The sequence below is a fragment of the Ixodes scapularis genome, unplaced genomic scaffold (genome assembly GCF_016920785.2).
Source record: "Ixodes scapularis isolate PalLabHiFi unplaced genomic scaffold, ASM1692078v2 PGA_scaffold10__122_contigs__length_95168666, whole genome shotgun sequence".
In the NCBI taxonomy this organism is placed as follows: domain Eukaryota; kingdom Metazoa; phylum Arthropoda; class Arachnida; order Ixodida; family Ixodidae; genus Ixodes; species Ixodes scapularis.
The window spans coordinates 25,055,403-25,078,180 of record NW_024609836.1 but is presented as its reverse complement, the minus strand read 5'-3'; the positions used below and the strand labels follow the sequence as shown (position 1 = coordinate 25,078,180).

Sequence of the window (22,778 nt, the reverse complement as noted above, 5' to 3'; positions counted from 1 at the left end):
AACAACCAAGGCTCTATCTGCGATGTTAGAGGTTCGTTCAACACCGTCATCTGTAAACCCATGGACAATGTCGTGTGCAGGGTCATAAGTTAAATTCTTTTTTTTTTTAACAATCTCATCGAAAATCAACATGCACACACGTTCAAGTGCAGCCAGACAGCCCGGCAGAAACAAGAGCGCGAGAAGCTCGAACCGATCGCTTCCACGAATTCACGCCGAGCATGCGAGCACGCGGGCGGTCATGCGTCACCTTGATTGATGCAAAGTCGACCGAACATGATTCAGCAGAAAGCACAAATGGACGGCACGCACGGCACATACGAACGACGCAGGGACGAGCAGAGGCCATGCAGAATGATGCAGAGGCGACGGCGTGCAGGCAGGCAGGCCATGGCAGGCGCCATTGATCACTTGGTTTTTGTGACGTATTTGATTTAAACTATTTAGTCGTTTTAAGTACTTCAAATAATTTTAAAGCATTGCCATTTAAAAAATAAACACTTTACACATAAAGAGTTTTAATTAATTTTAACCAAATTGCAGAAAAGCGCCACGTAGCGGAGGGTATTAAACGCACTATCTGGGCCGCGAATCGGCTCCTGTGTCCTCTCTTTACGTTTACTATATTACTCTATGCGTGGGCAGCAACCAGATGCGCAAAAAATAATCCACCTGCGCATGCGTAGTGCTGACAGCAGCGCCACCGCAGTGGTGTGACGCCAAGAGCCGACGTTGGTGTCCCCTCCGTTTTAGTTGGCTGCTGAGCGCAGCCGACGCTGTACGGTTGGAACCAATCAGGCGGAGTAAAAAAGTGCCTCGTCACTGTGCTCGTCGCCTTTGGGCGTTTGCCATCATCGACTAAATGAATCGGGCACAGCGAATGCGCCGCCATCTAAAGCCTCTTTTCTGTACTTGATTCGAATAGCCGGTGATGGCGAAGCCTCAAACCCAACGATCGGCGTGACGATGTACTTAGGGTGCTGTCTGTTTGGTTCCATCGAATAGTAGCGTCGGATGCGTTCGCACTTAAAGGCCGACGACGAGACTCTAGATTCTACAAGGCAGACTATCCTCCTCACCATAGGGGAGGAGGAAACAGGCAATGGTGAACAGGGAAGAAGGGGGAGATGAGGAAGCGGGGAAAAAGTGTAAAGCGCGATCTGGTCGTCGGACTTTAAGGTGGACTGGGACTCTAAGAAGTCTTGGGAGCTAGTTTCCTTGCAAAGCACTGGGGAAACTACTCAAGACTGTAATTCATTCCCGGAAAAATACACATCCAAGCTAGCCAGGCACAATCATTCGCGAATGGACTGACTGATTATTCTCATGACCTTAACTAAATGTGCACAATAATCATAAAAATGAGATTGAATGGGTAAAACCTCTAAAGTTAGATTTTTGTTAAGTTTCGTACTTTTTATGTTGGTAATCTGTTTAAATCTAAAATTGTTTTCATCACCGTTATATAAACGTTTTCTTAAAGGGGCACTGACACATCAAAATCATATTTTTTTTATTATCCGAAACGATTGAAAACGATGCCGGGACATTACCCTCAAAATTTGAAATTTGGGAATTCAGTATTTGTGAAGTAAAAAAACAATTTCCAAATGCCGAATTCGAAGTTCCTGCGCGATCGGCGCCGGTGCCTTGACGTCAAAAATTGCGGAGACATGAGAGTCGACTTTCTTTCACCACTCCCTGCTGTTGCCATGGTGACCCAAAGCGAGGAGGAAAGGAGCGAGCGGCGGCGTTACGGTGGACCGGTTTTGAGCGATGTCGCCCGTTTTCCGTTGGAGGATACAAATCCAGGAGACGGCACCACAACGAACTCCCGATTCTTGGTATTTCAAAAAGAAGGGCCGTAGTGCGTTCGCAATTGCGTTAAAAAACATGTTATAGGATTGCCGTAATTAAATGTTATAGAGATGTCGCCTACAAAGCTTCTAAATTTCATGATTCTTGACGTCACCGATCAAAAGAAGCGAGGAGGCGAGAGGTGGGAAAATCAAACGCCAAAAATAAAAAGGCGCGCGCGCGCGCGGGGAAATTTTTTTTCGCGATGCGGTTTTTTTTGCGTGTCTATGACTGCAACTTGCATCGTTTTAGACAATAAAAATAAATACGACCTTTGGGGTGTCAGTGCCCCTTTAAGGGCGCCGCCATCTTGAGAACAGCGGTGTCTACAATGCCTCCTAGCGGCTTAAATCTCAAAATACCGGCTGCTTGTGGCAGCGCAGCTTTCTGCGTAAGCAGCGGTGCGGGAGGAAAGGGGGAGCGCATGGCTGGACTTGGCTACGATGGGCTTCAATAACTTGACAACTGGCTAGTGGCAGTCCATTACCTGGCCTCCTCAAAAGAACGAGAACGAAGAAAATGGATATTATGATTGAATTTCCACAACGAACGGAAATATGACCAGTTCAATATAGTCTACTCGCGTAACCTCTCAGCACTTGGTAGCTTCATCTTGTTAGGGGGGACGTAACTGTTTTCATACCCTTCTCGTGCCATGGAGTGATAGCGTATATCGAAGTAATAATCTAATCGGAGCATCGGCACCTGCTTGGAGTCGGTACGCTCGCCATAGACGAATGAGCCGTGACCATGCATGCGACGATGGGTGTGATACAAAGCCCTCCCGATTCACGCTCGCAATTGTGACTTCATATACCATATATAGGGATCCTTAGAGAACTCAGTAGAGTAGATTGTTGGGCTAGTTGGTTTAGGAACTTGGAATACATTTTAGAGTTGAAAACACAAGGACAAAAAGACGAGAATCAGACACCACAGTGGGCTAGTAGCAACTGATGTTATTACATGAATCGTCACTTATATATCATCCGTGTTTCTGATATCGCCCCATCACTAGTCAACCCGATTCCATGCCGCGTCATTGAGGAAGGCACGTTCCTTGTCAAGTAGATCAATTGAGGCCACGCTGACACATGCTGCCCCACCCTTCTTAATCTTATCTGCCTCGACTATCTCCCCCTGAGTTTTTTCCTTGTGCCTCTCCAGAATCTTGCAATCCGAAAACAACGCCACACATTTGCAGCTTTGACAATGATCAGACAGATGACCATCCCGATAATTTTCTACTTCAAGTTTGTGTTCCCTTAGCCTATCATTAACACACCTATACCGGTCTGACCTATATACTTGTTTCCGCATAACAAGGGGATGTGATTAGCTACTTTTTCCGCACATTCAACGAAGGGATTCCCGTATTTCACCGCACAGCCAGAAGGAACCTTACGAAAAGGATCTGTCATCCTACATAATCTACTAAGTTTGCTTGGTGCGGAAAACACTACTTTTACGTTCAATCTATTAGCCACCTTTTTCAACCCATGCGCCGCTTTGTGAATGTACGGTATCACCGCGACCTTTTGTTTATCTCTGAGAACCGTTGGGCGAGGGCAAGCTTCACTACGCAGTTTTTTTATTCGATCTCCGCAACTGACACCACTACATTCCTTGGGAAGCCAGCTGCCTACAACCGCCTGTACTGCGTGCCCGGGCCTTCTGACATCACATTGTGGCATGATTTTTTGAGGGCGTTCAATACACACATATTGGCAATGCTCCTTTTGACCAGTTTCGAATGAGCTGAATTTTACGGCAACAGGGGTTTTGGGGCTCTAGGGTGGTACATCCAACACACATGTCGTTCAGAAAAGGTGAGTCTGACATCAAGGAACTGGAGCACACTATCTACCGGTACTTGCTGGGTTAGTATGAGGGGGTGTAAGACGTTTTTAAAAACAGTAAAGAGGTCATCCACTCTCGACTGGAATTCTGCAGGCCCATGGTTGAACAGAACTAAAAATCATCCACAAATCTAAAAACTTAGATTTCATTAAAGTCGTTACCTTCATTAACGTGCTAAAAAAACAAAAAAGCTTTGTCATGATGGGCTAAAAATATGTTACCGAGGATGGGTGCCAAGCATGAGCCAATGCATGCTCCTTGTTATTTTATATAGACCCCGTCATTCCATTCCACAAGCGTCGATTTAAAATAGAACGAGAGCATTTCAATGAAGCTCTCTTCCGTCATGCCGATTTGATTCTGGAAGGCCACTGTAACTAAGCGCTCGATACGATGTTCCACGGATGTTAATAGCTTGTCGTGCGGCAAAGAATGATATAAATTTGTAATGTCATAGGAATAGGCTTAAAATCATTTGTCTGCGTTCTCTTTCAGGAAATCTAAAATATCGTCAGAATTTCTTACAAAATATGGATCGTTAAAGGCTAAAACTTCCCATTGTCTTGGAGAAAAAGCGCGACCGGCTTCAGCCATGAACCCCTATTTGATACTGGGACCCTCAGGGGACATTGTTCTTTCTGGGTCTCGGCGCTAAACATAATTTGTAAGCATCCATCTTTATTCTTATTGAAGCTCTGAGCTAGATGATGAAGGCTCGACATTTTGCATCGTCTCACTGCCTCTAATTTCAACTTTTTTAGGGACACATCATCTCGGCGATTGAACAGTGATGAGATCGCCTCAAGGGTGTTGCTGCTACATTCAGCTTCCGTTAAAACTGCGAATACTCCCTCCTTGTCAGCTGGAAGGAGCGAAAGCCGGTGTTCTTTTAAAAACGATACCACTTTAAACCTGACTTTAAGACACTGCTGGTTTGTTTCGAGCAATCTGAAAGCTGAAACGCAGCAAGCTGAAACCCTGTCAGAACGTGAGGCTAGCGGAAGCGATAAAACTTGAATCATTTGAGCACGTAACGTTAGCTAAGTAAAAAAAAAAAAAAATCTTTTGAGGTTTCGGAAAAGTTAGTTTAGAAAGTGGAAACCGTTTTCGCCCCGTTTTCGGTAACTAGCGCTTTTTTTTTTCTTTTTTTTTCTTTTTTTTTTTAGCAGCGGAGCGCCGTTTGCGGGGGTGTGTGAACTTGGTTTCCACGCGGTGGAAGTGACCACAGACGACTTAGCGTACGGAAAACGTCGTCGAGTGAAGCGCTTTTGATCATCCCCATATTCCCCACAAACACAATTTCATTGACATCTCCGACAGCGAACTTTTTCCCAACAAAAATAATACAGAAGTTATCTTAAACTTTTTGAACAAGATAAAAGTTGGTTCTAAACCTTTGGCATCTAGTCGCACCTCTTCCGCTACATTTGGGTGGACGTTAAGCGTATATATATATATATATATGTATATATATATATATATATATATATATATATATATATATATATATATATATATATATATCAGCATTGTAGATACTTTCCGAAACCCGTGCATTCATTCTGCCGCATAATTCAATTGGAACCCCAGATATTGACCTTCGGTTAGTCAAATGGAACCGACAAACCTTTCCACGAAATTCCAGCCTTTTTCGGGGTTACCCCACGTTTCTGTTCGCAGTGACGGAAATTGGGGGCTGTTCCGATAAGCTCGCACCGATTCTGGCGCTTCGTATATCCCATGGAAGCAGACCGATCCCTTTACTTTGATTACTGTGTTCAGCACACGCGCAGATTAAAGGGGTGCAGAAATAAAAATCAAAATATTCGGGAACCTTCCCATATAGGTGAAAACTGATTTATGACATGAGTAAATGACAATCGCACGTCCGTATTTCGAGCGGACGGCTATATTTTGCGCTTTAAGCGTCCTATTTTAGGGAGTGCTTCGAAATTAGCCAACGAGGCGTCCGATGCGTCGTGGGAACACCGACGCAATTGCGACGTTAGGCCCCTCAGCACAGCCAAAGGCTGGTGTGATTTTGAGCACCGCCCCGGTGTGGCTTTTGCATGTTACAATCTCGCGTTTCAGAGTAGTGGAGGACTGCGCAGCTGCATGACGGCCGTCGTCACGTATTCATGTCGGCCCTTGTAGTCCGCGGTGCGTTCCGCATTGATCAATGCACTCGCTGAAGACGAGAATTTCGAGTACCAATTAAGGGGCTCGGACAATGTCAGCGAGGACGAGTAGTCACTGTCGCACATGGTGACGGAGCGGCGATTCGGTCTGATTGCTGAAGCTTGAGAAGAGTACAGCGCAAACCGGAAGACGTGTGCGTCTTGGCGTCGCCGTGTGCTAGCGTCACATTGTTTGCAAGACGCCGAAAGACGCGCTGGTTGAGACGAACGGCGAGACTGCTCTCACCGTCCGACCCAAGTAGAGCACCGAGAAGGAAGCCATGAGACCAGTGTTTCAAGACCCCACTTTGTTTAAACGCAACACCGATGCCCAACGATTTCGCCTTGACGTATACCAGCTGTCGCTGTGACTTGATTGTGAATTCACGCGGGACTGCTAATTTTTTTTATTCGAGCACGGTACCAATTGGGCTTCTCATTGGCCGAAGGTAGTATAGAGAAATGACTTACTGCATGGTGTTCTGAGTGCATCGCGGTGGAATATGTACTCATGCATGGACGTGTTAGAGCGGTAGACAGATTGTCTGCTTTTTAGTTGGATGGATGGATGGATGTTGACGGCTGTACCCTCTATAACGGAAGGGGAGCTTCCGCCGAGTAGCCTATAAACATACGTATTTGCTCTTGTTCTCGTTTTTCGCATCTCTTCTTGGACAAAAGTGGCCAAGTCCATCCTTCTCTGCACTATCGGCATTGGCGGCGTCCTGGAAGCCATGATGCCACCGGACGGGGTGTGCGATATCGTCTTTTACACGCACGTGATGTGCCCCAATTGCACCGAAACAAAGCGGTTCACTTCCATCGGGGACGACACGGCCTACAAGGTGGCCTTGGTCAAGGCCAAGTCTTATAGCACGACGGCCTTCGGCATATCCCTGGACCAGGCGTGAGTCAGCACATTATTCCTTATATCCAAGACGGTGCACAGGTGGCACCTCAGTCGGTGGCTGTGGTCAGCTTCACCCAGACTTGTACGTAACGCGTTACAAGTAATTGATTACTTGTAATCAATTACAGTTAAGTGTAATTTTGTAACGCTTCAATTACATTTGTCAAGCTGTAACGCTTGGAGTAATTCAATTACTTTTTTTCTGTAATCAATTACAACATCAATTACACAATTACCAATTACATTTTTCATCCCACAATTTTTTTTCTCACAAAAACCAGCATAGTCACTCAGCCATGGAGCAAAAATGATTGACATTTTTTTAACATCTAAAAAAATAAAACTAGGATTAGTCGGCAAATCCTTTTTTCTTTTACGCCACGCTCTTCTACAAGCGCGCCACCAGCCTTGGCTGGGGAGTTCCGGATCTCGTTGCAGATTGCTGATAAAGTCGACGGGAAGCGGGAACTCGCTATTGACTTTTTAGTGGGCTTTGTTCCTTAGGTCGACGCGTCAGCTACACGACAAGGTCCGGGTTTGAGAACAAAAAAGGGAACAATAACCAAACAAAATTGTGTACGCAATATTTTACTGTGTATTTGTGTATTTCTGTCATCGCAATAAAAAGTAACGTGAAAGTAACTTGAAAAGTAATCAATTACTTTGCAGTAATTGTTCAATTACTTCTGGGAGGCAGTAATCAGTAACGGTAATCGGTTACTTTTTTGATTGTAGTAATTGTAATTGTAATCAGTTACTTTTTTTCAGTAACGTGTACAAGTCTGGCTTCACCTAAGAAATCTTGGACGTCTGTTAAAGCCAAATTGTGTTCTCAGTAAAGCTAGCTTTGATTTCGCCTTGAAAAGCGAAGCATGCCGCGCCAAGGTGCGGCCGAATAGAAGTGGCTGGCTACCAGACGCTTCCGTCGCGCGAGCCCCGAAAGCAACATAATGCAACTGTAAAAAAAAAAAAAAAAAAAAAAAGAATAAAGCAACGAAGAAAAAAAACACGAAATCTTTAGAAGTAGGAACCGAGGACTCCGAGCCGCTTCAAGAAAGCTTTGCCAGCTACAAAATCCTTGAAAATAACGAAAAGAACAAAGAGATGCAGCTAGAAAATGGTGAGGTGGGAACGCTAGAAATGGCGTCACTTGTGTAAAAGGCTGAGACCAGAATGAGCGTTCGCAGCTTTCTTCGTAAAAGGATATTCTCCTTATTTGGGTGAATGGGGATAACGATACACAGCTAGTAATTAGTTTCTTCTTCAAAACATTTATGGGAGCCAATGTCTGCCAGCTATCAGGGAGCTCGCTGAACGGCGAGGCTGAAAATACGGTTAGACCTAAGCAAAAAAAAAAAAAAAAAATCTCTCTGTCATTCAACGCCGCGTACGCACGTGAAATACCATGCTGAGTGCCACAGCTGAGAGTGTTTAATGGCGTCATAAATTCAGCCTCGTCGTTCGCCGAGCTCTCAGGGGCGATTGCCACGATTGTCCTTTTTCCAAAGTGCGCGCCATTGCGTAAAGTCTAAGAGGCTGCTATTGTTTTGGGCGTGTACTCCGAGCACTTCTTGCTCACGAGAGTTTCGTCTGCCTACGGCGTGACATCGGCTCAACTTGTGACGAAACCGAGTGCTGTGTCAGTGTTCTGCGAGAACTCGAATCCCATCATGCACTTGGTGCCTAAATGATGGCAATCGAGAATTTTGCTCGATGGAACTTTTCAAAAAGATGTATTGGCTTTGTCAAGTTCTTGGGCTTGGGCTACGAGTCATGTCAGCCTATCCTGCGCTCCACGCGTGCCACGTGACTTCACGCTCAGTGCGTCGTTGCGCAGTACCTCGAGATCACGTGACACGCTGCGAGATACGGATTGGCTCCAGTGGTTCTTAGCGTTCGTTGCGGTACACCTTGAGGTGAAACGGAGTGCGCGCTCTCTTCCGTGTAGTGCTTGCCCATTTTGAATCCCGGAACGTTTGATATGGGCGCAACAAATGTTTCTCTTGCCGCGCAACTGGGACATTTTCACGTTTGTATCACGATTGTTAATCTCTTTTGCTTTGCCCTACATGCACATGACGTAATATGAAAAACACGTAGTATGAAAATTATTACATTACATTCGAACCTTACTTTAAAAGAACCAGCATGGTTTAAAAATAAAAAAAGATATTTCAACAGTCCATCATGTATTGAATATATTCATATTGTTTCTAGAAATATTGATGCCGGCGGACTAATCGAAGCAGCATTTTTATGCATTTCAGGAACTTTTTTTCTGCATAGTCGCCTCATACGAGACCTTAAAGGGGTAGTAACAGTGTGTTTATGCTCACGAAGGGGTTTGTTTCTAAATGATATTTGAGGAGCCCAGATACCCATAACACTATTTGAAATAAAAATTTTGTTTTAGAGCGCAGCTCTTAGGCGTCCGTTTCCGGCTTGAGTGGCGTCGCCGTCGCCGTCGGCATAACCGCCTGTTGCATGCGACTCAGGTTGCATGCAACCCGGCCGGTGTAGGCGTATTTAGGCGTTCCATGCAACCCAGGTTGCATGCAGCCCGCCGGAGCCACCGGGTTGCATGCAACCCGGCGATGCCCCCGAGGTCATGTGACCCCCCTTCCTGAGGTCACGTGACCGCCCCCGAGGTCAGGTGACCCCCCTCCGCGAGGTCACGTGAGCACCCCTCCCCGAGGTCACGTGACCCCTCCCCCCCACCGAGGCCACATGACCCCCCCTCAGTACCCTTCCCTCCTCCTCCTCCTCAAGAGCTGCGCTCTAATTCGGCGTAACAGGGAGTTGTAACGGCTTTCGTTTTTCTTCCTTCTGAAAGTCGCCGATCGAGGACTGGAGAGTTTTAGCTGCGCTCAGCCTTTTCTCCGTGGTCACGTGCCGTATAGACACAAGTGCCAAATATAATCAAAGTCGTGAGTCATGGAAGACACGCAAACAACATTAAAAATAGTAAACAAATCAAACCCCTTTTTCGTGGCTTCTAAAAAGATGCAAATGCGTTGATTAAAAAAAACAACCTAAACGGAGTACCAGAAGTACATTTACTGCGTAATAGATATTTCGCTAAATCACCCAAGAATTAAACAGAACGTTGGAAACGTAGGTACACGCCCTGCATGTGCTCGCCTTCCCTCTAGACCTCCGCTGTTGCCCAGGGGGCGCTGCAAAAAGGGACATGATAAGACTTGTTTTTGCCTTTTGGGCTGTACGAATCATAGAGTTATAATGTACGTTAGAGGTTCAAACGGCGCTTGTTTCTATGCGACTTTCCTGTCGCAAATTGAACGAGACAGCAACTAGTCTACTTTTGCGGTGCTTCTGTGCAGTTCTATGAGAAAACGCGCGTGCATTTTGTATCTTCGCCGGAAAATAACATAGAACACCCTGGGTATTTCGGTTATACTGAATATTACGTACCTTGATTAGCATTGTAAAATAGTAATTGTTTTAGTTAGCGCAGTTTTATTTATCAGTGGACGATGTTTAACTTCAATACATTTCAGTCCCAAACATGTGTTTAGCCTAATGTAAAACAAGCGACGATTTAAAGCAAAATACCAATCGAAAGGAATATTGAATCAGTTTGTGGTTCGCCAACATTCCGTTGACGCTTATATATTCCTAACGTGCCAGTCCTGTTACTATGTGAGAATGACCCCGCCGTGCATTGTTGTGGGCGGATAACAGCATTCTAAACTTAAAGTATAAAGTACGTGGGCTGTGAAAGATGTCATTTGTAATGTTTTCCTTGCCGGGCAGCTTTCATCGGCCACTTGTGCTCAAACATTTCGAGCGTGCGGGTGATGTTTTCAACGTAGAACAAGCATCTTCGGACAGAGCAGAAAGAACAAGGCAGGAGCATCGATGTTGTGATCGTCATCGGCGATCCTGTACGCCGGGCGTACAAGAAAGCCGATGACCCAAGCAACCACTGGACATCCATCGGACATCCGATGGATATCCTTTTCGGATATATCGTACATCCGAGGGCCATCCGCGAAAATCCGAAGGACGTCCCGTGGACGTCCGACGGACGTACAAAGGTAAGAGTTTTGTACATCCGGAGGACATCCGAACAGGGATCCTCAGCGGACATACTTTGAATATCGCGCCTCAAAATCCCTAGGGATTAGGGCATTACGTCTAAAGGCCCGTTCACACTCTTGCGACCGAGTAAAACCGAGAGAGACCACACCGGTTTTTAAGCCTCTTGCGATCACTTAGGACCAGCTCCGCTGCAGCGCATCCGGTCCTAAGAAGTCGCAAAAGGCTTAAAAACCGGTCTGGTCTCTCGGTCGCAAGAGTGTGAACGGCGCTTTATGCTTTACCCTTTACTTGGACAGCTATGAATGTTCAAAATGTCGTACCCTAGCCCGCATGCTGTGCCAATGAAAGACCATGAGCCAAATCTATATTGAAATAAGATGATAATTTTAATAGTATGCATTTTCTCCAGATCTTCTGGTGGCTCCACTCCTCGACAGTCGCCCTTTTTGTCAACTGTGCAATACCTTTCTGCCCTGGAAAGCTCTTCTGCCATATATTTAGCAGCTGTCTTGCTGTTGTCTGACCCATGTCCTAGTCAGACCTTGGAGGGAGTGTCCGTCTGTAAACAAATGAAAGAAATATGCTTTAATTATATTAATTGGACTATATGAATGGCACTTTTGCCTAGAGACTTTTTCAGTATTTTTAGCCTATGTTATCTACCAGATTGGCTGTGTCGTGGAAAAGCAATCTCATGCCTAGCGAGAAAAGCTTAAGATACCAGTGCCGGTAACTATCGCAAATTAACTGGACGAGTGACGAAGTGCTAGTCCTCGTGGAGGGAGGCCGCTACGGCTCCCCCTCTCCCCCGCCAAGCAAACAAATTGACGAAGGTATGAGTGCATATTCACAACACACTGAAACCTACCTGTAGATGACGGGGAAAAGCTATTCCCTGTCATCTAAAAGGAAGTTTAAGTGTGTTATGAACATATGGTGCAAAATCCAGGCATGGGGAGGTCCCTCTGCACCATGCAGCCGTAAGAAAACAAGTTGACAAAGGCATAAGTGAGGGCAATTATCACATACACTGTCAACGTACCTGTAGCTCACAGCGGCAGACTGGATGTGCTTGACCCAGGTGTGGGGAAACCCCTCTCCACCGTGCAGCCCTAAGAAAACAGGTTGACAAAGGCATAAGTGAGGGCAATTATCACATACACCGTCAACGTACCTGTAGCTCACAGCGGCAGACTGGATGTGCTTGACCCAGGCGTGGGGAAGCCCCTCTCCACCGTGCAGACCTAAGAAAACAAGTTGACAAAGGCATAAGTGAGGGCAATTATCACATACACTGTCAACGTACCTGTAGCTCACAGCGGCAGACTGGATGTGCTTGACCCAGGTGTGGGGAAACCCCTCTCCACCGTGCAGCCCTAAGAAAACAAGTTGACAAAGGCATAAGTGAGGGCAATTATCACATACACCGTCAAGGTACCTGTAGCTCACAGCGGCAGACTGGATGTGCTTGACCCAGGCGTGGGGAAGCCCCTCTCCACCGTGCAGACCTAAGAAAACAAGTTGACAAAGGCATAAGTGAGGGCAATTTTCACGTACACCGTCAACGTACCTGTAGCTCACAGCGGCAGACTGGATGTGCTTGACCCAGGTGTGGGGAAACCCCTCTCCACCGCGCAGCCCTAAGAAAACAAGTTGAGAAAGGCATAAGTGAGGGCAATTTTCACGTACACCGTCAACGTACCTGTAGCTCACAGCGGCAGACTGGATGTGCTTGACCCAGGCGTGGGGAAGCCCCTCTCCACCGTGCAGACTTAAGAAAACAAGTTGACAAAGGCATAAGTGAGGGCAATTTTCACGTACACTGTCAACGTACCTGTAGCTCACAGCGGCAGACTGGATGTGCTTGACCCAGGCGTGGGGAAACCCCTGTGTTGACAAAGGCATAAGTGAGGGCAATTGTCACGTACACCGTCAACGTACCTGTAGCTCACAGCGGCAGACTGGATGTGCTTGACCCAGGCGTGGGGAAGCCCCTCTCCACCGTGCAGACTTAAGAAAACAAGTTGACAAAGGCATAAGTGAGGGCAATTTTCACGTACACCTTCAACGTACCTGTAGCTCACAGCGGCAGACTGGATGTGCTTGACCCAGGCGTGGGGAAACCCCTGTGTTGACAAAGGCATAAGTGAGGGCAATTGTCACGTACACTGTCAACGTACCTGTACCTCACAGCGGCAGACTGGATGTGCTTGACCCAGGCGTGGGGAAGCCCCTCTCCACCGTGCAGACCTAAGAAAACAAGTTGACAAAGGCATGAGTGCGTGCAATTTTCACGTACACCGTCAACGTACCTGTAGCTCACAGTCGCAGACTGGATGTGCTTGACCCAGGCGTGGGGAAACCCCTGTGTTGACAAAGGCATAAGTGAGGGCAATTGTCACGTACACTGTCAACGTACCTGTAGCTCACAGTGGCAGACTGGATGTGCTTGACCCAGGCGTGGGGAAGCCCCTCTCCACCGTGTAGACTTAAGAAAACAAGTTGACAAAGGCATAAGTGAGGGCAATTTTCACGTACACTGTCAACGTACCTGTAGCTCACAGCGGCAGACTGGATGTGCTTGACCCAGGCGTGGGGAAACCCCTGTGTTGACAAAGGCATAAGTGAGGGCAATTGTCACGTACACCGTCAACGTACCTGTAGCTCACAGCGGCAGACTGGATGTGCTTGACCCAGGCGTGGGGAAGCCCCTCTCCACCGTGCAGACTTAAGAAAACAAGTTGACAAAGGCATAAGTGAGGGCAATTTTCACGTACACCTTCAACGTACCTGTAGCTCACAGCGGCAGACTGGATGTGCTTGACCCAGGCGTGGGGAAACCCCTGTGTTGACAAAGGCATAAGTGAGGGCAATTGTCACGTACACTGTCAACGTACCTGTAGCTCACAGCGGCAGACTGGATGTGCTTGACCCAGGCGTGGGGAAGCCCCTCTCCACCGTGCAGACTTAAGAAAACAAGTTGACAAAGGCATAAGTGAGGGCAATTTTCACGTACACCTTCAACGTACCTGTAGCTCACAGCGGCAGACTGGATGTGCTTGACCCAGGCGTGGGGAAACCCCTGTGTTGACAAAGGCATAAGTGAGGGCAATTGTCACGTACACTGTCAACGTACCTGTAGCTCACAGCGGCAGACTGGATGTGCTTGACCCAGGCGTGGGGAAGCCCCTCTCCACCGTGCAGACTTAAGAAAACAAGTTGACAAAGGCATAAGTGAGGGCAATTTTCACGTACACTGTCAACGTACCTGTAGCTCACAGCGGCAGACTGGATGTGCTTGACCCAGGCGTGGGGAAACCCCTGTGTTGACAAAGGCATAAGTGAGGGCAATTGTCACGTACACCGTCAACGTACCTGTAGCTCACAGCGGCAGACTGGATGTGCTTGACCCAGGCGTGGGGAAGCCCCTCTCCACCGTGCAGACTTAAGAAAACAAGTTGACAAAGGCATAAGTGAGGGCAATTTTCACGTACACCTTCAACGTACCTGTAGCTCACAGCGGCAGACTGGATGTGCTTGACCCAGGCGTGGGGAAACCCCTGTGTTGACAAAGGCATAAGTGAGGGCAATTGTCACGTACACTGTCAACGTACCTGTAGCTCACAGCGGCAGACTGGATGTGCTTGACCCAGGTGTGGGGAAACCCCTGTGTTGACAAAGGCATAAGTGAGGGCAATTGTCACGTACACTGTCAACGTACCTGTAGCTCACAGCGGCAGACTGGATGTGCTTGACCCAGGTGTGGGGAAACCCCTGTGTTGACAAAGGCATAAGTGAGGGCAATTGTCACGTACACTGTCAACGTACCTGTAGCTCACAGCGGCAGACTGGATGTGCTTGACCCAGGCGTGGGGAAACCCCTGTGTTGACAAAGGCATAAGTGAGGGCAATTGTCACGTACACTGTCAACGTACCTGTAGCTCACAGCGGCAGACTGGATGTGCTTGACCCAGGTGTGGGGGGAAACCCCTGTGTTGACAAAGGCATAAGTGAGGGCAATTGTCACGTACACTGTCAACGTACCTGTAGCTCACAGCGGCAGACTGGATGTGCTTGACCCAGGTGTGGGGAAACCCCTGTGTTGACAAAGGCATAAGTGAGGGCAATTGTCACGTACACTGTCAACGTACCTCTAGCTCACAGCGGCAGACTGGATGTGCTTGACCCAGGCGTGGGGAAACCCCTGTGTTGACAAAGGCATAAGTGAGGGCAATTGTCACGTACACTGTCAACGTACCTGTAGCTCACAGCGGCAGACTGGATGTGCTTGACCCAGGCGTGGGGAAACCCCTGTGTTGACAAAGGCATAAGTGAGGGCAATTGTCACGTACACCGTCAACGTACCTGTAGCTCACAGCGGCAGACTGGATGTGCTTGACCCAGGCGTGGGGAAGCCCCTCTCCACCGTGCAGACTTAAGAAAACAAGTTGACAAAGGCATAAGTGAGGGCAATTTTCACGTACACCTTCAACGTACCTGTAGCTCACAGCGGCAGACTGGATGTGCTTGACCCAGGCGTGGGGAAACCCCTGTGTTGACAAAGGCATAAGTGAGGGCAATTGGCACGTACACTGTCAACGTACCTGTAGCTCACAGCGGCAGACTGGATGTGCTTGACCCAGGCGTGGGGAAGCCCCTCTCCACCGTGCAGACCTAAGAAAACAAGTTGACAAAGGCATGAGTGCGTGCAATTTTCACGTACACCGTCAACGTACCTGTAGCTCACAGTCGCAGACTGGATGTGCTTCCAGCCAGACAGGAACGGGCGAAGACGGAAAAAACAAAGCGTGGTACGGATGATATGCGCGAAATAACGAAGCGGTTCAGAATGAGACTAAACTAACTTTCCCAAAAATAGAAACAAGTAGGCCGTTCAACTATAGGTGAACGAAAGTTGTGAAACGCTAGCCAACATCTGTACTAGTCCTTTAGGACGCTACTTACGAAAACACGAACGGAATGAATTTCGAGTAACACAAAAAGAGAGGGGGATGGAAAAAAAGGACGTGGTATGGAAAGCAAGTACTAACCCGAAATGGACAACTCAAGCAGATAGTTCAACTAGACGAAAAGTTCTTCTGGAACATTGTCCAACGTGAGTACTGCCACACATGCACCATACTACTTAAAACAGAAATAAAAATATTTTAGTAACACCGTTGTATAACCGTTGACACGCGACAGCAACAACGTGGACACGGAAGAAACAAAGAAAAAGAACAAAACTCGAAAATCGGGTTGCCAGCCGAGACAGGTGAGGTCGCGAAGCTGGCTATACCGATCAGTGGTTAGTCGGTATATGATTCAATAAGAATATACTTCTCGCTACTTTTCTTGTTTGTTGTTAAAAATTAGGCATAATTATTTTACTGCTTGTTGCCGAGCGTGTTGGTGTAAACTGCAATTCATGAAATCAACGTAGGATAGCACCAAGGATGACACCGACAGTACGACTGTGCTGTTATAATTTGTCTGTGGAGATTTGTTTAAATTGATAAGTCACCAAACTAATGTATGAATAAAACAAACGCTACCAATTTATTTATTTATTGATGTTTAACCCCGACGTCATGTAGTTTTCAACTTTTCTAGGTGCCGCTAGTGTCACATATCGGTTAAAATCCATAGCCAACGAAATCCATCGATATTTGTGCATTGTCGGCTCTAGGAGCGCGTGGTTTGGACTCTGGTGTTACCACGACCGGGTTTTACGTTTTACTGTGAAAGCGACGGTACCGTGAAACCGCCGCCATTTCAGCAGCTCAAGGTAAATGTTTAGCTTTTGCATAACTTTTTAGATCCGGTTAGTGTTGATGACTTTCTCACATCAGTTTTTCTGTTCATTTTCAGGGATGTATGCAATTGTGGAATTTAGGCTAACCCAAGAGGTGGAGATCGTGCCTTACTCGTGGGTCTCGGGAAACAACTGTTTATGGCCGAAGGTGTCCACCGATAAGGCTGTCAAGCTAGTGCGAAAGGGGGGGCCACCAGGACCAGGGTTTCCTGAGTTCGAGGTGACTGTGAAAGGACTATTCAGTGAGTATATTGCATCTCTTCATGCGTGCAGCAGTGTTCATTAATTGTAAGTATTTTTTTCTTATGTAACTACAGATTCCTACGAAGAAGGGCGATCTAAGTTGGAGCGGTCGCGGTTCACATCTGATCTCTCGGACGAGGAGATACGCCCAAAGCGTAGGAGATTTCGCCCCACACGCTGGAGCGAGTCCGACTCAAGCTCGGATGAATTCCCGGAAGCCCCGATGCCGCTCTGCGCACGGCAGAACTCGCGTAACGCTATTTGATTTTTATTTTGTTCTGCAGCTGACAGCCTTGTTGACCGTTGCAACTGTTTCTTAACCTTTAGCTTAGAATTCGAACCTGGCACTTGATAAGTCTAGGGTGTGTCGTCAGACGTACTTGATCTGTCATTTTACGTAAACAATGTGCTTATATAGGGAATTGGGGCACAACTGCATTTTTTATATTTTGGGAGATCAATTTGTACTTTTTTCATCTTACAATTTCAGGTTTTCTGGTCGCTTTTCACAGCCAGTAGCCAGAGACTGGAATCACAGAGTGCGAGCCCGGCAAGATCAATACACAGTGAAATGTCGCAAGCTGCACTAATGCGAGGTACAGTTTCTCCTGAAAACCACTTATATTGTTTTTCGCTTTTTGTATTCTAATGTTACCAATTCCCAACTTAATCAGACATCTCCAAACAGGTGCTAGTGGTTCGTCCCAGTCGTCTAGCACTTCGATAAACACGCTGGCTCCCAGTCCACAAGATAAAGGTAGCTATAGGGTGTTTTCACTGACGTAATTTCGTCCACCATTTTGTTGTTGTGAGCTGTCTGGCGTGTGCCAAACTCGAGCATTCCAAGGATTGACACGCCCCCTCAAATGCGTAGAGCACCGCTGACATCATCTCAACCGGTTACGATGTAATCCTTCAATGTAGTAAATTTGTGTGAAAAAACAAGCTAACAACAAAATGCCAAATTGACGTTATGTGCGAACAACCTATAATGTATGGCCATTTTACAAATGAGGGGCTATGCACATATTGCTGCAAGTTGAGGTGCAAAGCTTGCAGAACCAATTAACTTTAATTTCATTTCCGTGTGAGCGCTGAAGTTTTATATTTAATCAAATTTGGGCAAGCAAATATATGGAGCACCATGCCACCAAAAACAAGGTGGCTTTCTTCACATCTAGGAACCTAAATATGAGAAAAATCCATGTCACCATGTACCCTTCTTGCATGTAGCCCCTTCAATTGTCTTTATCTTCGCAGGTGCTTGTGGTTCGTTCCAGACACCTAAAACGTCAACAACGACACCGGCTCCCAGTTCACGAAATAAAGGTACATTGCATGATCGTTTTACAAATAAAGAGCTACGCACACTAGCAGTGCAAATTCAAATGCAAAGCTTGCAAAAACAATCGCCATCTCTTTCATATCTTTCTGGGTGAAGTTTTATATTTAATCAAATTTGAGCAAGCAAATGTATGGAGCACCATACCGCCAAAAACGAAGTGACTTTTTCACATCTGGAAACTTTTCGGTAGGCTTTTAGCATATTAAATAAAGTGAACTCTCCAGAGGTGGATATTTTTTTGCCTGGAAGTTTTAGCGTGCGAGCCCTGCTCAAGGTATACATTGATTGTATGTTTTCCTTTCTGTTTTTTAAACAACAGATATGGGGGCAACAGGTTTCTGCGCTGTATGTTTTCCACTGTCGGAGGTCACATTCTGTTGATATTACATATGTAAATTTTTTTCCTACTTTTTTAGGCATGTTTTTTAATTTTGTATTCTGTGTCATTTGAGCTCTTGCATGTATGCATGGTGCACCCTCCTGTAGGCCCACGGGCTCTTGAAGGGCAGTTCAGAAGTACCAAATAAATAAATAACATAAATAAATATGAGAAGCAATCCAAGTCACCTTGTACCCTTATTGCATCTAGCGCCTGCAGTTGTCTTTATCTTCGTAGATGCCAGTGGTTTTTCAACCGCATCTCAAACATTGACAAGGATGTCGGCTCCCAGTCGATTAGATCAAGGTACTTTACTGCAGAATTGTGTTGCAGCTGCGTATTAAGATATTTTGTGTGTCCTTCATTAAATTTTTTCAGCACTGCAGGCTATGCAACACATGACGCCTAGCACCAGTGCTTCGACCTGCGGTAAGCTAATTTGATTTCAATTGTTTTTCTTTCACAGCATGGTTGCACAACTTTGAATAGTTTTGAAATGGCTAAGCTCTTGACTTTTTGCCATCTTTTTTTTTTCTTTTTAGCTGATCTGCGGTCCACTGCTAGGATCTTGAGTGCTGCTGGTAAGTAGGATGTTGTCTCCTGCCTGCACTAATTTTATTTGCCAATATTTATTTCAAGCCTTTTCTTTGCATGCAGAGTTTCAGCGACGGGTGCTGAATGGGATGAGCGTCATGAGGAGCCAGCAGACGGAGATAATGGACATGATTTCGACATTGCTACGAGCGCGTGAGAGTTTCGTTGTAGAGCCCAGCCAGCCGATCCTCGTTGATCCCCTCGACACTCCTGAAGCAATTGAGGTGTTTGATGGCGCTCTTACAGATGCCACGAGTGAGGCTTTGGTAAGCAATTGCTGTTATCAATGCCTGCCCATACTCTAGTTTTTGTCACTTACTGAGGCAAGTATTGGTGTTTGCATTCTCTAGGCTTTGCTGTTATGTCTTATCCCTAGTGTGCAGCTAAGGTTAAGACATGCAGATAACAAATAAGCTAGGAGCAAGCTGTGATTTTAAATCGAGATGCATCGAAGGGGTGAGACTGCCTGTTCTCTGGTAAGCAACAAAGGTGTTTGTAATGGTGCTATACTTTAGCATTATTTCATGAGTGTAGAGCAAGCTCTGACTACTTCCGTATTTCTTCAAATGGCAACTCTGTCCCACAGTTCCAGATCTTAGAGCATGGGAAATGACTAATGAGATAGAACAATGACTAGGAGGTGTAAACAACTGCACAAATAAAATAAAATTTGGGCCCTCACATTCATTCAATCTTTCTCAAGGTATCACCAGTTCACTCATACTGGCCTCGGAGATAAAGAGGGGGTGTGAATTGGCTAATTGTAAAGCCTAGCCCAGTTAATACAAGCTGTAAACCCATTCATGCTCAGGTTCTTTCTATCCAGCTAACCTTGAATGCCAAACATTTTTGGCTATACTTGCTTTCTGGGTATCGTAATGCTCCTTATGTCATGTCTTACGTTCCCCAGGCACCAGCCCCACGTTTTATGTGCTCAAACACGGCATTGGCATTTTGCATGGACAGTGAATTGAGGATTGCATTTTCTTATAACCAAGGTTATTGCCCCAAGATGAACCCTTTCCATGATATAAGTAGCTTTGGGGATAGCGTTTCACTGGTCAGAGTAAAACAGCGAAAACTGGCTATGTCTTGTTCGTATTAACTGTGTCGTGCTCTGTACGTTCCTTCCAGGTTGTGGAGCTGACCTCCCTTGGGGACCTGTCTATCAAAACAACTGTAAGGTCTATGCTTGCACACCTGATTAGTGACGAAGCTGCAGCCAAGTTCAGCATGGATGGGCGCAAAGGGAAGAAGGTTTTCCGTAGCCTTAAGCTGTACAAATTGATCTTTGGTAAGTAGAAGTTTGCAACGCAATTCCCTGCCTTTTTAAGTTGTACTATAAGGGTCATCTATTGCTTTCAGCTGCTATAAAGCGGACAAAGCACTGCAAAGAGTCTACGAAAAAAGAGGTGGAAACGGAAGTCAAGGAGTGGCTTCGCCGCGCAAAGGAGAGGTGCACCACTTCTAAGGGAGAGTAGGCATCTACCTTCAAGTGTGAGAAAGGTGCCTCTGCCCTGGTTCTGATTGCAAATAAAAAACTATTTTGCTGTCTAACATCCTTGTTTCCTTCTAGCTTACGAAACATAAGGCCAACTGGCACTGCGACATCACTACGTAAAATGTAATCAAATGATTGCAAAATTACTTTAAAAAGTAGTACACATGCATCACAATTCATTTGATTACTTGTAGTCGAGAACATACAATACTGTTTTTCTTTTTACCGCACACAGTATCAGCTTGAAAGGAGCTTACAATTCTAAGGTTCTAGGCCTCTATTAATGGACCTTCGGACAACACTTGAAAAAAAAAACGAATTACCGATGTGTCCACCTCTTTTTTTCCCCGTCATACCTATTGAATGATCTTGGAGACCCCAGAAAGCATCTATTGCGCCCCTCAAACCCTTAGCAAATCCTAGAGGGCCCATCAGACTTTGCAGAAAATTGTGATGGGCCCCTATGGAACTTCAGGAAATACTGTGATGGGACCTCTTAAGACCTCAGGAAATCTTGAAGGGGCCATCAAATCTGTCAAAGAATCTTGGGGGGGTGGGGGGGGGGGGGGGCCTCAAACCTATCTTCATTAGGGAAAGGTATATCCTCTGCACAAAAAGGTTCTGTTATGATAATCGTTTAGTGCAGAATGGGACCACTTTTAAGTAACTGTTTTTGAATGGTTTCCCAATACCTATTGGGATATGTTCGAACATCCACAAATGGACAGCCCTCGGACATCCATTTCTGTATATCCACAGGACGTCCACTATTAGTCCGAATTTGGACGTACGGAAACGGATGTCCAGTGTACGTCCGACGGACGTCCTTCCCTGGCAATGGATATTCGGCTCTTGTTCGGACGTCCGACGGACATACGTGGTTGCTTGGGGACGGTCACAACATCGCTGCTCCTTCTCTCGCGTTGTCCACAGTTGAGATGAACTACCTGAAGCCAGAGCTGGATAGGTCAAAGGGCGCTCTATCTGAATTTGTCATTAGTGTTTTTCTTCGTTTTTCTTTCTTTCTGAATTTCTTTATCTTCTAGTCTATTCGGGGTGATTTTGTGTTTTTTTTTCTGGGCGTATATAAATATATTATTTTCCGCATGTTCCTCTTTAGTTTGAAACGTTAGGAGGGAGATAGTACTATTGAAGGAGACACCAGTAAATGTGTGTTGCTCGTTGAAAGAACTGTGCTGTCTGTTCTTGTCCCTAGGTGTTTTTATTCTTTCTTTGACTATTGCGCGATGAAACGAGCTGCCCGGTTTCGCCTCCAGCCTCCAGGGGGTTGATAAGGTAGAACTGATGGGGACTCCAGATGGAAGCTGCATGTTCTAATTTTGGTTTGATGAACGACACTGTCGTACACCTTTGTACGGACGAGTGGAGGGGCACTGCGCAGGTTATGTGGGATAAAGCGCAGAGATCCTGATGAGTGAGCATATATGGCTTCATTGTGGTTATTTCATGAGAGCTGTGATGTTAGTCTTACGCCAATATATTTATATGTCGAAACGGTTTCGACGATGTCAAAGTTGAGGAAGTACTGATGGTATAGGAAAGATTTCTTTCTGGTGAAGCGGATTGATTTAGATTCAGATTTGTTTCGGTGACAACCACCAGGCGTTGCACCATTACTTAATTTTTATGTCATCTTGTAGCTGGTTGTGCTCATGCACACAAGTTACTTCGTTATAGAAGACGCAGTCGTCTGCGAAGAGGCATATTTTAGAGGAAATGGTGGAAGGAAGGTCATTGATAAATATTAAATAAATAAGAGGCTTGAAAACGGACAATTCCAGAACACAGAGGAGACATTGGTTAAGGTGGCCTCGTGCTCATTGATGACCGTGAACTCCAGGCGGAAGGAAAGAAAGTCGCGCATCCATGCAAACTCTAAAAGATCCAAGTGAAGAGAAGACAGCCTTTAAAGAAGACGTTGATGGGGGACACGGTTGAAAGCTTTGGAGAAATCAAGATAGACTGCGTCGGTCTAAGCATGACACTCGAGGTTAGTGCGTAGATCATGAATGAA

The 22,778-nt window shown here is 46.0% G+C and overlaps 1 protein-coding gene and 2 long non-coding RNA genes across 3 annotated transcripts; 2 read left to right on the top strand and 1 right to left on the bottom strand.

Annotated features, from left to right (window-relative positions):
* Nucleotides 1-11,229: 11,229 nt before the first annotated feature.
* On the bottom strand, nucleotides 11,230-16,306 carry LOC120840682. Its single transcript, XR_005798294.2, has 3 exons — nucleotides 15,603-16,306; nucleotides 15,471-15,540; nucleotides 11,230-11,425 (listed from the first exon to the last, which is right to left on the bottom strand). It is a non-coding gene; the product is annotated as an uncharacterized LOC120840682 (long non-coding RNA).
* A 592-nt stretch (nucleotides 16,307-16,898) lies between these two features.
* On the top strand, nucleotides 16,899-18,180 carry LOC115329776. The gene is made up of 3 exons (XR_006076892.1): nucleotides 16,899-17,175; nucleotides 17,437-17,520; nucleotides 17,613-18,180. It is a non-coding gene; the product is annotated as an uncharacterized LOC115329776 (long non-coding RNA).
* Nucleotides 18,181-18,230: 50 nt separating this feature from the next.
* Nucleotides 18,231-21,278, top strand: LOC115331210. Its single transcript, XM_040211327.3, has 7 exons — nucleotides 18,231-18,253; nucleotides 18,886-18,954; nucleotides 19,027-19,077; nucleotides 19,191-19,229; nucleotides 19,306-19,508; nucleotides 20,377-20,536; nucleotides 20,608-21,278. The coding sequence occupies exons 2-7, from the start codon at nucleotides 18,927-18,929 to the stop codon at nucleotides 20,721-20,723; spliced, it is 597 nt and encodes a 198-aa protein (XP_040067261.1). The 5' UTR covers nucleotides 18,231-18,253; nucleotides 18,886-18,926; the 3' UTR covers nucleotides 20,724-21,278.
* The last annotated feature ends 1,500 nt before the right edge of the window (nucleotides 21,279-22,778 follow it).

Coding starts and splice junctions, on each gene's coding strand:
- LOC115331210 (XM_040211327.3), top strand. CDS start 18,927: ATGTCGGCTCCCAGTCGATTAGATCAAG. Junction 19,078..19,190: donor CACCAGTGCTTCGACCTGCG/GTAAGCTAATTT, acceptor TTTTCTTTTTAG/CTGATCTGCGGTCCACTGCT. Junction 19,230..19,305: donor TAGGATCTTGAGTGCTGCTG/GTAAGTAGGATG, acceptor CTTTGCATGCAG/AGTTTCAGCGACGGGTGCTG.